The 14,203-nt window shown below is 36.2% G+C and overlaps 1 protein-coding gene across 1 annotated transcript in view; it reads right to left on the bottom strand.

Annotated features, from left to right (window-relative positions):
- The window catches only part of LPIN2 (lipin 2), a 37,179-nt gene extending 23,735 nt beyond the window's left edge, over positions 1 to 13,444 (bottom strand). The window contains exons 1-4 of the mRNA XM_009325003.1: positions 13,087 to 13,444; positions 7,094 to 7,294; positions 4,206 to 4,301; positions 480 to 778 (exon numbers count right to left, since the gene is read on the bottom strand). Coding sequence (XP_009323278.1) covers positions 480 to 778; positions 4,206 to 4,301; positions 7,094 to 7,294; positions 13,087 to 13,173 — 683 coding nt within the window. The 5' untranslated portion in view covers positions 13,174 to 13,444. The remainder of the gene's footprint in view (positions 1 to 479; positions 779 to 4,205; positions 4,302 to 7,093; positions 7,295 to 13,086) is intronic.
- Positions 13,445 to 14,203: the final 759 nt, after the last annotated feature.

The raw sequence follows: 14,203 nt of genomic DNA on the forward strand, positions 1-14,203 counted from the left end.
TTTCCCCCCCCCTCCTTTATGACTACACACATGTAAAGAGTTCTTTTTACTAATGTGAAGGAGCATTCATTTATGTAGTTTTCAATTACCAAAGTAAACTTCAAGTTACAGTGAAGTCAAATTCAGATGTGGTGTACTACAGGCATTCCACACTGCAGTTTATGTAGAGGTTACCAAACACACCAGAAAACCACTCTGCCTCGTCAGAAAGATTACACTGAAACTTCTTCTCAGTCACACAACAGATCATGACAATGCTTCTTTACCAGAATGGGCTTAATTGGGTTTCCTGTTCATAACAAAATGGCCAAACTTGAAGGATTCTGTAAAGACGTGGAAGATAATGGTTTGGAGTTTTGTTTGTTTGAGGAAAAGCCTACTGAAACTTATGCATTACTTGCATAGAGGAAAGGTACAAGTCACCTTTTAAATGTTCAGTGATAACAGTGAAAGCAGTCAGCAAGTATCTGATAGTTTACCTTAGGGGTTGAACACTTTTTTCATCATCTGTGCTTATTTCCATTTCAAAAATCTCTTCTGTCCCAGTAGAAGAGATCTGATCTTCCTTCCTGCTATCTTGTTTGTATTTCTTTCTTCTCCTTTTTTTCTTTTTCACAGAACCTGGGGTGAATACAGTCTCTGTTTCCACAGAGTGTGGAATTTCTGAGTTTACACATGTCCTCTCATTTTCACCTGATTTCAAATGATTGCCAGTGTCTTTAAAAAACTGGTCTTCGGTGGGTATTGGAGATGTTGCCAAATATGCAGGAACTTTTTCCTAAGTAAAAAAGAAAATAAAGAACAGACTTTTTTTTTTTTTTTTTACTTTGTTTTGCGCATACAGGATAGTTGTCGGCCATAGGTTAATCCTTGCATCTATATTTAGACATGAAACCATACAATAGCCCAGTGGTATGAAGCTGATATCCAGAAAGGAACCAAGTTCACTACAGGGATTACAAAAAGTTCAGAAAAATGAATGGTAGTTATTTTTACAGTTTCAGACATAAACAATTGATTTTTCTAGCAAAACAAATACCCAGTCAGTAGAATGTTTTTGAAATTATCTGCCCTTGAGCACACCAGTTCTATCCATGCTTAGTAAATGTGTTAATAAAAATAGGCTAATTAAATCCACTGCTGTCTATTTATTTTGAAACAGATTTATAGAAAGGTATAGGTTGGAAGGGACATCTGGAGATCATCTGGTCCAATCTTCTGTTCAAAGTAGGGCCTCAGGCTAGGTTATCCAGGGCCTTGTCAAGCCAGATTTTGAGTATTTCTAGTGAGGGAGAATTTCCCTCTTGTGCCCTTTGCCCCTTGTCTTATCACCAGGCATCCTTGTGAAAAGAGTGCCTCCATCTGCTCTATGACTACCTTGTAGGTATTGAAAGACTGTGGTTAGATCCCCCTGAATCTTCTCTAGACTGAACACAGCCAATCCCAGCAACCTTTCTTCCTATTTCAACTTCTCCAACCCCCTGATCATCTTGGTGGCTCTCCGCTGGACTCCCTCCAATTTTCCACGTCTCTCCTGAACTGGGGACACCAGAACTCGGTAGACCAGAACTGTGTTCCAGGTTTGGCCTAATATATACTAGGTTGAGTGGGACAATCCCACATCCCTCCATCTGCCGCTCGCTTCCCTGCTGATGCAGACTAGGACACATTTGCCTTCATCGCTGCCAGGGCACACTGCCAGCCTTTACAGCAGAGATGCATTTCATCCAGTCAGACCCCAGCCTGTACTGCTGTGTGGAATTCTTCCAACCCAGATGCAAGACGTCACATGTATCTTGGTTAAACCTTGTGTGAATCTTGTTGGTCCAGTATCCCAGTCTGCCAAGTTGGCTCTATGTGGTGGCTCTTTTTCTGGCCTGTCTACCTCTCCTCCCAGTTCAGTGTTACCCACAAAATTGGGGAACGTGCAGTCTTGTCATCCATGTCAGACACTGTTTATGTAAAGTATCTTTCAAAAAGAAGAACTCAACTATAATTTACTCATGTTAAAACCAACAAACAACCTTCAATTAATTACAACTCACTGTCCTTTGAAGGAACAATTCAAATGAAGGAAAAGCTTTACCAATGGACTGGGGTTTATTTACATTGTTACAAGAAACTTGAAGATATTGACACCTAGACTGAAAGAAACACACCGTGAAGGGACAAAGACAAAGCAGAACAAAAGTAGAAGTGAATGGAATTTGCATAGCGAGGAGAAAGAGAAAAAGTTATGGAGCTCAATTTCATGGTAAGAATAGAACTAATTACAAGATGCCTGTTATTTTACAGGACACTCATGCAGAAGATCAGTCAGGAATGACACTGTGATCAGAAACAGACAGAGCACTGATACTACTTTTGATGTGTTCAAAGTCTGAACTGCTATTATTTAACATTAAATTCAATTTTTACATTAAGAATTACAGACCAAGTTTTGTTCCACTGGTTGTAAAGTAGAGAGAAGCAGAGAAAGGAGAACAAAATACAGCCTTATACAGCACTAATGACACACAGATTTTGCATTGTGAAAAACTTCCAAATGAGATGATAGCACCTAAAATAAAGTTAATATTCTATACAATTAGTGATAAATAATCCAGAATAACAAGACAAAATTAAAAAAAAACAGAGGAAAAGTTAAAAGAAAACTGGCTGAAAAATGATGCCTGAAAGTTACGTTATAATAGTCCTGATTTACATGAATTGAGGTGTGGTGTTACTTCTGAATGTCAAGATGTGAAAACAGCAAAGACTGACCACTTGAAAGTACCTTTCTGAATCCATCAAGAACTCAATGAGAGCTTTATCGTTTATCCCTTAAGCATAGCTTCAAGAGGTGACCACAAGGACACGTTGATCAGTAGCAGAAGTACTGAGAAAAAAAAAAGTCTAAAAGCACTAAAAACAACTCAGTCCTCTGCTTTGTAGCTAACTTGATCTATAGTTTCGGTATGAACTACCAGCTTTCCAGGACACATTATACACAGATAAGGCACTCTCGTTATAAATTAAAATATACTAAGCAAGCGCAATAACTCCTTTAAAACATTGTACTGGGGACAAAGGTAGTGGTTATCACCCTTGCTTTCTGAAAGTCTTAAGAGTGATCAGTTCCCATCAACGGCTGACACAGCCTACGTCTATAAAAAACTGCTTTCAGTTTTGATTTTAATCATGGTGTATGCTAAAACAAAACCCAACCTTCCTTTCTCTTAAACGTTATGAATCCCTACCCTAAGTTATCATTTAGGGTCTTAATGTTTATTTTCTCCTTCCACTTCAAATTATATTTAACTCCTTTCAAAATGAGAGCTTCCTCTAATCCCTCACAGTAAACAAGTAATGCCCTAAACTAAAAAGTGGATCAAGCTCATTTCCTTGAAAGACTTGACTCCTAATAACAACAGGAAATTAACACTTCATCTTTTACTTCACTGAGACAATTTTTTTTCCTCTCTCCTCTAACTGACTATTTTCATTACAGCTTTTGGAACTTTGTATTTAGAACTTCTTTCCTTCTGTCTTGCTGAAAAATGCCAACAGATTCAGAAGTGATCAAAACCAAAGCTCACTGACTGTGATTACATAGGTCCCGTATCCTTAGGAAATCAGACTAAAAATGAACCATTATTCCTGTTTTTCAGAGGCTCATTAGCTTCCAGTTGCAATAAATTCTTGGGAAATTAATTACTGTATTATAATAAAAGAAGAATTCTCAAGTCGAAGAAGTTACTGTTAACTGGTGAAAGTTTCATAGATAAAATTGTGAAAAACTGTGCTAAAAATTATAAGACAAATTAAAAATATGCCAAAATAGACAATCTTTATTAGTATAGAGGTCAGTAGCACAAGCTATAAAAACTTAAGTCAAAAACTATTATAAGGCACTGCAATTTGTATAACTGCAGTCAACAAGAATGAATATACTAAAACAAAGTAAAAAAATATTCAACAAATCTTTCAAATAATACTCTAATAAAAAAAAGAATTAGTTACTTTATTATCACTGGTAGCAGAATTGTACAAGGCACCAAGCATCTTGGCAGCACATGAAAGTGACATTAAGATTCAGCCACAGAAAATCTAGCTTTCATTAAAAGTTACAATATTGACAACACTATATTAAGCATTTTTGACACATTACTCTGTTAATACTGCATATACTGCATTGCAGCCATCATGAAGCACAAAGCCCTTACATTTTCCTCCTCAGTTTCTTGTACAAAGAAAGCTTCTCCATTGTCACCCAGTTTCATATGAAGATCAACAGCATCGCCATTAATTTCTATATCAATCTGTGGAAAGAGAAAATTTAATGTAAATATTTCGTCACAGGGGAAAGCACTGACCTCAAGTATTTTCCTTGATTTTCCTGCTCGTGAGTTTATGAGGATATGACATAGGACCACAACCCTTCTGCAACCATAGTGCTTTCGTCAGAGGAAGAATGTTTTTATTCTCATCAAAACATACTTTAATTTAGATTACATCGCACAGGAGGCAGAGATTACCCTTCCTCACATGTATAAAATAACAGAAAAAAACCAAATGTCTTTCTAAGACCAAGATACAACTATTTTGCTTCCTCCTCTTTGTGAAATCTTGGGCATCCAGTTAAGTTCCATTCTAAATTTTTCCAAACAAAATGTGTTCAATATTCAGATAAAAGTACCTTATTTTTCAGTAAATCTGCTGATCTAATGGTATCTGTATATCTGCATTTAGCCTAGCTATTTAAAAATAATATAACACATGTCAGATAGAAACACAGTAGACTTGCCTTACTGCAGAAAATGCCAATGGCATTTCAGGTTATATATAGTTTAGACACTTTTGTCAAAAGGAGACCAAGTTAAATAATGTAGTTGCTATGAGATATCCAATATGTACATTACTCAAGTTCTAGTTTCCTGCCAATACAAAAGAAAAAAATTACACCCCAAGCCATACAGCTACTATTGCAATATGAATACTCACATTCTTATTTAGTTATCGTGATATGAAATGGCCAGTCAAAAAGGAAAGAGGACTAATTCTAAGATTAGCACATGGACTGCCAAGAAAAAAACCCCACCACACAGTGCTAAGAAAGACAGTATCCACGTATCCTAATCCACTCCATTATTCGCCCATTTATGAGAATAAAACCATTAGCCAAGGAAACCCAATCATTGGAGATGATAAATTACAGGTAGATAACCAAACATGCACAGGGACTACAGCCAAATCCTTAAGATAACAGCTTTTCTTTTTCCCCACGAGAACTGAATGGTTTTGATCTGAAAGTCGTATTTATTTCACTACTGAACACAGTTTATTCTCAAAATATTTTCTTGAATTTCCAATCCAGTAACATGAGTTTTAAAAAAAAAAACTTACCTTAGTGTTTCTTTTTTTCAACCTTTTCTTTATGCTGATTTAGACAGACATCCCTAATTTTAGTACCTATACCTCACGCTGGTTTCTGGAGACTTCAGTATGCATCTTAAGTATAGAGTTGAAGCATAGATATGCATATTTTGTGTTCCCATACATCTTGAGACTACCAATTGATCTTAGCCTCATAACATGCCAGAGAAAAATGTGTACGCAACACAGTAATAAACATTCAATTAACTATTGAGAGAACACTCAACTGCAGGATGGCAACTCCAAGGATGAAGGAAGTAAGAAGCAGCAGCCATCCACTCAAGCAAAAGTTGAGAACTACACTGACAGCCTAGTACAGCAAGTACCAAGAGTAGATGTTTCTACTATTCAACAGCTTTTTAGAGGTACCCAGAAGCTGCAATCCTCTCAAATTTGGTTCAGCTTCTCAGAAGTGTAATTAAAGACATTTAGCAAGCTCAAGTTTCAGATCACTCCTGTTGTAAGTGTATCTCACTTGCTTAGACATTAGAAAAAGTACTGCTATATCACCTCTCTTGTACCTTGCTGTAAAATGTACATTACATTACAAAAAATGTAATGTAATCTGTTGCAGATTTGTTAAGGAAAATCAACTTTTTGTCATCAGTGTACTCATTAAGAAAAAACACTAGCAAGTGGGAAATCAAAACAAAAAAAAGAAACAAGAAAACAGCTGCTAGCCTGTGTTACTATGATCAACTTACAACTGTAACGCATGTAACTCCCAGTATGGACTGTTAACAAAAAAAAGCCCTAACATAACTGCTCTTTTAATTGCACTTTATTCTCCTTTTACAACCAAAATATAAAGATGGGGGTAGTTTGCTGCAGTGTCCTTTCACTTCTTAGAAAAGCAGCATATAATCCTGAGGTTTTATGGTCCGTTTAAATCAATCTACCCTTTGGTAGCACACCCACAGGCAATACTGCCATACACAGTACTCCCTACTGACAGTAATGTGAAGTCCCCCCACAATAGGTCCATTTTTCAGTCAAATTTACAACCCAATCCAACTCACTCCCTAGGCACGATTACTAAAGCCTATGGAAAGGGGATGGCAGGACAATCTGCTCGGGTAGCGCCACAGTCTCAGACTGGCTGAACACGGAATTGTACCAGGTTCTCTTTCAAATACGCCCACATAGGAATGAAGCTTCAGTCCCAGTTTTTATTTGCTTGTGGATATTAATAACTGCATTTTCTACTGCATATTAGCCTTGAACAGAGCTAACAAGGAGTAATATTTATGATAGGTCACCAACCCTTAAGGCATGCTCTATTTGTCCTCCAGACATTCCAAAAATAGTTGCTTGCAACATCAGGGATCAGTTAAATGGCATTAAGCATTTCTTCCCCAGCATACTTAAATAAGTAAATAACTAGCCATGTAAACATTTTAAGACTGTGAAGATATATGTTTGTATTATTCCTTTTGCATAGCTCAAGAGCTGGCAAGCTTTTCTTTCACAGTATTTTTTTTGCAGAGTCCTTAGATTACCACAGGAAGTTCTGTTTTGCATTCCAAAACTGTCGCTCTGTACAGCATACATGAGAAACTGCTCTGTACTAAATCAGCCTGCTAACTGGGTATGTGGGGGCTGGGGAAGGAAGGAAGAGGGGAGAAAAGGGAATGCATTGGTATTCAAAACTTTGTTTTGGCCCACTTTCTGAACTTACCACTTTTTCTTTAGAGCGCAATACACCAAGCTTCCCAAATCGGACATGAAAAGGAGAACACTGGTATGTACCATCCTGTTGCCGGACCACAATGACATCAATGCATCCTGAAAGGGTTGCCTGATTAATGCCTTTGTACAGCTCCTTCACAGTAACCAGGACTTGTCCTGCAAGTTGTCCTACGTAGTTCATAGTCTGAGACTAAGGGAGAGGAAGAAGGAAAAAAAGTAAATAAATTTAAAAAACATAAAAAGTTTTTTTCAATCAATTTTTTAAAAACATCGAAATAGATGTGCAATGTCATTCATCAATTGCTCTGATGATTTTTAACACAAATGCCTTGAAAAGCGAGCAGCATTTTGAGCCAATTCTTATATTACTAAGTCTCCAGAGTTATAAAACCTATTCTTAATAGTTTATCAACTTGAATCTATGATTATTTAAATTTTTAAAGTAAATTTTGAAGTATGTCATTTTTAAACCCCAAAGCCTAGATACAATGATGCTTAATTACTCAGATAAGCTAAAAAGACAAATTCACTCTCTGAAGACTGCCTATTTAATACAACTGATCCTCTATTGAAAATTGAGATAAGGATGCAAAAAAAACCCCAAACCATAAAAAAAACCTTAAAAGTCAGGAAAAGCTATGTAGAGTGTACTACATGTAACTCTTCCTTTACAGCTCTGTTTTTTAAAAATGGCTGAGTCACCTTAAAGAAATTATCAAAAGATCTAATGGAGACAAAGGAGTTTGAGAATGAGTGTGGAGAACACAAATACGGAAGAAATCCAGTTTTCTTCCTATATAAGGCAAGCACACCACCAGTGAATTTATTTGGCATGAAACAAGTACTAAAACTTCTTGCAACATAAAAATCATGAGCTTGTAAAAGCCTTTCTTGAAAAGCACTGCCATCAACCTTCAGAAGCTAAAACTGAGATGAGCAAGACTTCCACCTGTAGTAGGTGATGCCAGATACTCAAAATTACTGAGACTCTTCCATTAACTTTTGATTAAATAAAACTACAATAAGTATCATCTATAGTTACAATGTATATGTCTCTAAACAGCTTAACGAAGCTTGTAAGTACCTATCTTCAAAACAGCTGCTGAAGTAAAGTTTGCTCTGCAAAAACACAGTGAACCTAGCAACGTGACCTTGTCCTGAACACACTCCTCGTCCAGGAGAAGCAGACTTACTAGCTAACAACCATTATTTCCACAGAAATTACACCTAAAGAATAAACGCTAAATTCCAAATACATTTTCATATGTGAAAAGCAAGTCTTAACCAAGTTTACACACTCATGCAATGTATTATTTTAAGTGTAAAGAGTTATCTTGCCCACTACTTTCCACAGGTTTCAAAAAGTTTCAGTCAAGAGAAAACAAATCTTTTACAGTTTTTTGTGGTCGTTCATATGCCTGACATCAGAAAATTGAAAAAGAACAGTATGTAGTCTAGGTGAAGGAATCTTACTAGGTAAGAGTGGGGAGTTCAGGACAGAATACAAGGAAAGGAAGATGCACACAACAAGAAGATTATGCTATAGTCAAAGATAAACAAAGAACATGTAGAATTACTTATCAAACATGCTGTCTAATCCATTAAAAATACTTAAGTGAATGAATGAATTCTGAACGACTGCAAGTCTTTCAGACTAAGAATACAATGTGAACTATGACTGCCAATAAGAAAAGAACTCCAAAGATTTCTCAGAACATCGGAACTTTAATAGAAAGAGGAGGGAAAACTGTGAAGGTGTTCTAATGGAAACCTAAGTGCAACCCTTCCTCATTCTGCTGTCTCCCACCTCCCACCCAAAAGCTCATTTCAAATACATCCAAGCAATCGCATGCCTCTGAAGTTAAGGGTATTATTTGGGAGAACAAAGAGCCACTGCAAACAAGCGAAACACACAACATGGAACACATAACAGGGCTTAAATTGTAAAAATTCTATTTTGTGATAATATTTCTAAAAAAAAGTCTACCGTCAATTTATTTCTCTATTTGCTAATCTATTTTTATTAGCCTCTGAACAAGGTTTAAGATTTTTCTTAATGCCTCTAAACAAAACCATATTGCACTACAGGAATTCTTCCTCCTAATACTACTTTCATTATCTAGGTAATTAATCAATTATTTCTGTTCTGAGCCTTCAAAGTCTTCCTTACAGTAACGCAGGATATATTGCATTCATTCAAAAGGAAGGTACTTTTGTAGCATCTAACAGTACCAATATAATTGTAAACACGCAGGAAATCTAAAACTACTTTCACAGACTTAGAGCAGCTACAGAAATTTTTCTCTGTTTCAGGCTTCTCAAGGCTAATGTACATTACCTAATCATATTTAGATTTTTTTAAAAAATTCCTTCCTCTGCACAAGACTTAAAAAGGAAGAGGGGGGGTTCCAATATAGGTTTACAACTATTTCGAAATTATCCACAGAATTATTATGCTAGGTGACACACTAGAGAATTTTCTCCCATAGCTTTGTACAATATGGTTGATGAAGACAAAAAGAACAGACTGTCACTGAGTGACTAATGAGACTAGCTGAATGGACTCCCTATCAACATTAGTGATTAATAAAATTCAGTTTCATCTCTAAGTAGCTTCATGTACAACTTTGAAACTGACTGCTTGCTAATGAAATAATAGCTCACTCTTGCTAAAAAGGGGAGGTCTCACTTTAACCTTTCCTCATCTGACCCTCTTAACAAGCTGATTTTAGCTCACTGACACAGCTGGCAGAAGTCTACCCATTTTGTTGTCATTGTTTCAGTGGATTAGTAAGTTAGATTAGCTCAGGAAGAAGAACATGACAAACACCAGAGAGTCATGAGGCACACAGCAGCACCAGACAGCTAGGAAAAAAAAAGGCTGAGGCAGGGAACTGAACATCTTCCTTCTGACAAGTGAGATATTTGCTGCATCTCACGGAACTGTAACCCAAGACAGAAAGGTAGCAATATCTCTGCTTTACTGTTTAAGCAATTAGTCTTCCCCTACAATGACAGTCATCTTTCTTCTCAATCTTAGGAAAAATTCTCTAACAGAGTCATTATCATTCATGGCTATACCTTGGCCACTTCCAAGAGGAGTCTATGGTACCGGCTTACAAAGAAAAGTTGATTTCATGTCACCAAGGAGACTGAATTTGTTAAAAGAAATGTTTGGCACAATCAGGAAGAGAAGTCCTTAATAGATTCTCCATTCCATGTATTTCATTTCAGTGAACAGGACTTGAGAAGTGGACATTAGCAAGGTGTCCTGGTTTCAGCAAGGAATTCTCTATCATTTAAGTAGCGACTGTTTAAAAGATCAGAATTTCACAGCAACTTCTAAGAATTGAGTCCAGTTGATAAATAATCTAGTTTTCCTCACATACATGCTAAATGACCTTGTCTAACCACAAAAAAAACACCAAAAAAAACCCACAAGACTGAAGTGTTCACCTGTTTTACATGTATTACTGCTTTCCTGTAGCAAAAGTTATCTTTTATAGATCTGTTACATTTCTGTAGCTCACAGCACAGCCACTTTTATGATCATACATAAACAGAATAACCTCTTTGTGTGAAAAAGTTACGAACTTTTGAACCTACTGAGTATTAAAAACAAAGTTTATAAGGAAAGAAGCTTTTTATGATCCAAGTCTTAACACAAACATTGTTTTGTACATTGTAAACAAACAAAATTGTAGATCAGAAACTAATGTATATAATTGCTTATCAGGTTGTAGTTCAGCTTTTAACATAACGGTTCACTTTGTAATATAAACATGTTATTTAAGACGGTTCAAACTGTAGCAAGCAAATAATCAAATAGAAGACGACATACCTCAGAAACATGCGATGTTTAATTTATCTCAAATGTCAATAGAATCCCAGCTAGGACATTTTAATTTTTTTTTTTTTTTGCTTTAAGTTTTACTGTATTTTGTTGGAAAACTTGTGGTGAGTAGTACTAAATCTGACTATAGAGAGGAACAGTGTAAAATGTTATTGTGTTAATTCTTGCAAATGCAATAGAAGTAGTCTGATCACAGAATAACCGGTAAGACAAAGTATTTCCTCGATAACACTCTTCATTTCATGCTTAGTAAACAAATGTCATTGTCCTGAAAGCAGAAAGAAGCAGAGAGCAGTATGCCTTCATAACCTGGTATAAGAACCTAAAAAGCATGCCAATTTCTAGTTCTGCAATTCAAGACAGAAGTCTGATGGACAAGACAAGCTAAGAAAGGGCAATGCAGCAATATTTCACAACACTCTTTAGCTTTTAAGTTTTATTTATTTTGATATCCAGAGTATATACATTACCTGATGCAGTCAAATTCCAGAACTCTGCATAAAAGCTAATGTAGCTCACTACTACTTATTCTTCCAGGATAGCAAATTAAAAGGCTATCAATACCTAAGGTCTCACAGCAGAAAAACACTTTTTTTTGTGACTTTTGAGGCTCCAGAGAGATTGATTTTTGAATGTTTATGCAATACTATGTAGTTTGCAAAAATTCTTATAGCTGAATATATTAATACTACTAAGCTAAGTGCAACTGTAATTGGAATGGGGGAAAGGATCTCTCTCTCCTATACCATAAAAAAGATTTTTTTCTGGCAAGGAGCCATTACACTGCAAAAGGCAGAAACTGAAACAACGCTTTTTCTCTCCCCTTTGTCGTTTTGAGAGAGAAGCATAAAAGTAAATACAAAATAAGAAAAGAAAATATGTACTTTGGAAGTTCAAGAACTAAAAATAAAATTCTGTGCCTCCATCTATAAAATACTCAAATCAGTTAAACTAAAATTAACCCTGCATATGTTGGTTGACTTCCTCATGTTACAGCAATGAGGAATAGAATGACTCTCAGAAATAATGATTAAACAGTACTACAGCTCAGATTAAGTATCTAACATGCTCTACATGATAGACAGCCAAATTTTCAAAACTCATCACCAGGAAATGCTTACATTAGCATAACTTGAGCAGGAGGTTTTCTGGATAGGAATTATATCTATGTACTATTAACAGAGATGTTATTTTGGCTGCTACAAAACCAACATGTTTTCTTGAACAATTTTTTTATGTTATTCAGTAATATCCACATAAAAGTGCAAGATATAATCAAAAGTCTGTCACAAATTTGCATTTTCTGTGCATTTGGAGCACTGCTTTAGTAAAGGTAAACTGTGGTTTTTGTGTTCTTAAAGCCAACACCTTTTATACAGGTGCACCCATATGAACACAAACACTACAAATGCCCAGTTCAACAACAGAAAAACAAGAATGCAAGTTACTCCAAGGCAAGCTGTCAGACTGCTCTAGAGAGACACAGCTTTAGAGGGCATGAATTTTAACTATCGTTGCAAAAAAAGTTACTTAAATGTAGATCTTAGCTTACAAGAGAGTAGATATTTGTCCATCCCATTTATTTTGAGGTACATTTAGAGGATTAAAAGATAGTCTAATGCCACATGATGTAAACAGTAAAGAAGTTGCATTTGTTTCAAAAGATTAGGTAGAAAAACAAAATAAAAAACATGCATAGCAATGGTTTCCCTCAATTTATCTCATCTTGCCTATATTTGCATGTATATATATTTATGAGGCAGGAGCTTTCCTTAACCAGAGAGAATCTTTAGCAAGTATTTTACTAGTTTTTACTTTGTACCCCAAAAACACTGGGGGGAAACAATGACCATGTGAAACAGGACCACTGTAGCACCAGGTCTACTCAGCAAAAACAAGCAAACAAAAACACCTTTGCTCCTAAGGAAAGATTTTAATTGGGGTTTAGGATTGCTCCTAGTACTGCACAGAGCACTTACAGAACAAAAATGGGAAACAAAGTAAGTTTGTTGAATGCCTAATTAAAATCTTCCATATACTATTAAAAATAGGCAGTCAATTTTTATATATTTTAACTGTGCTATAGGAAATTATATGCCCACACTTAGCAATAAATCTGTCAAACTCACCAAGATTCCAGAAGGAACCCTTTCATGGGCAGCAACAACACTTCTATTGAAGTCATCTTCAAAACCAACCTTTTCTGAGAAATGCATCTCAAAACAAGAAACTAACTTTCCACAGTACAGGTAAATGCAAAGCTTACAGCCATAACAGAATGTTGTATCAGCATTTCTTCTCTTTCCATAGAAGCAGAAGAATTAGGTGAATCTTCTGGTCTCTTAGAGAAAAATGTTTGGTATACTTTCCCACGCAGTATTATGATTAAAAAGGAAGTGCTTCTTTAAGAAAGCTCACATAGAAACTCCCTTACCAACAGGCTTTGCTTGAAATGTCACAGCCCCCTTGCGCTCCGAGATAAGTAATAACATGGGCAGACTTTGCCATATGTCTGCACTGATAGGTAATGATCTTGTTTCACATCAGGTCATGTGACTTCAGCTGAAGCTCCCACGAAACAAAACAGGGATTTAGTTAATGATTCTTAAGCAAAGTCTACATTAGCTCACTTGCAGGCTTTTCGCCCACTGTTGCAACTCCACCTGTAGCAGCATTCAAAGTCCTAGTTCAGCTTGCTGCACACCTAATTCAAGAAAGTCTGCTGCCACTCCATGTGCCTGCTCCCTCCGCTGACGGTTTCACTGGGCTAGCTCGTCACATTTTATAGGACAAATTTGATGACATTTCAGGGTCTGGTGTTTGTGGGCTATCTTCCCCCCTTTTTGAAATTGCATTATAATAGTAGAGAGACAATCAACCTGGTGTCAAGTTTATACTAAACCATACAAAAACAATGCACACCAAAATAAACATTTTTTTCCTGTGGAAATTTTCCTACTTTCTTTAAACTGAATTGTTGAAGCAGTATAATTTGGGTGTGTGGACAATACATACAAGCTTACTGTATACCTAGCTCCATCACTGAGAATAAGAATTCACTTTTGATCTGAGGAATTTTGAAATGTCATTACTTCTCTAAATAGTATCATGGATAGGTGAAATAACTGAGGAAGTGTAGTAGTATAAGGAAACAATTCTACCCCTGAATGGGAGAGACATTCTCTGAGGACTATTAATATTGCCTCAACATACACACATCCTCATTCCCTTAAACCCATGCATCTT

This window comes from Pygoscelis adeliae, unplaced genomic scaffold, assembly GCF_000699105.1.
Source record: "Pygoscelis adeliae isolate BGI_AS28 unplaced genomic scaffold, ASM69910v1 Scaffold260, whole genome shotgun sequence".
Lineage (NCBI taxonomy): Eukaryota > Metazoa > Chordata > Aves > Sphenisciformes > Spheniscidae > Pygoscelis > Pygoscelis adeliae.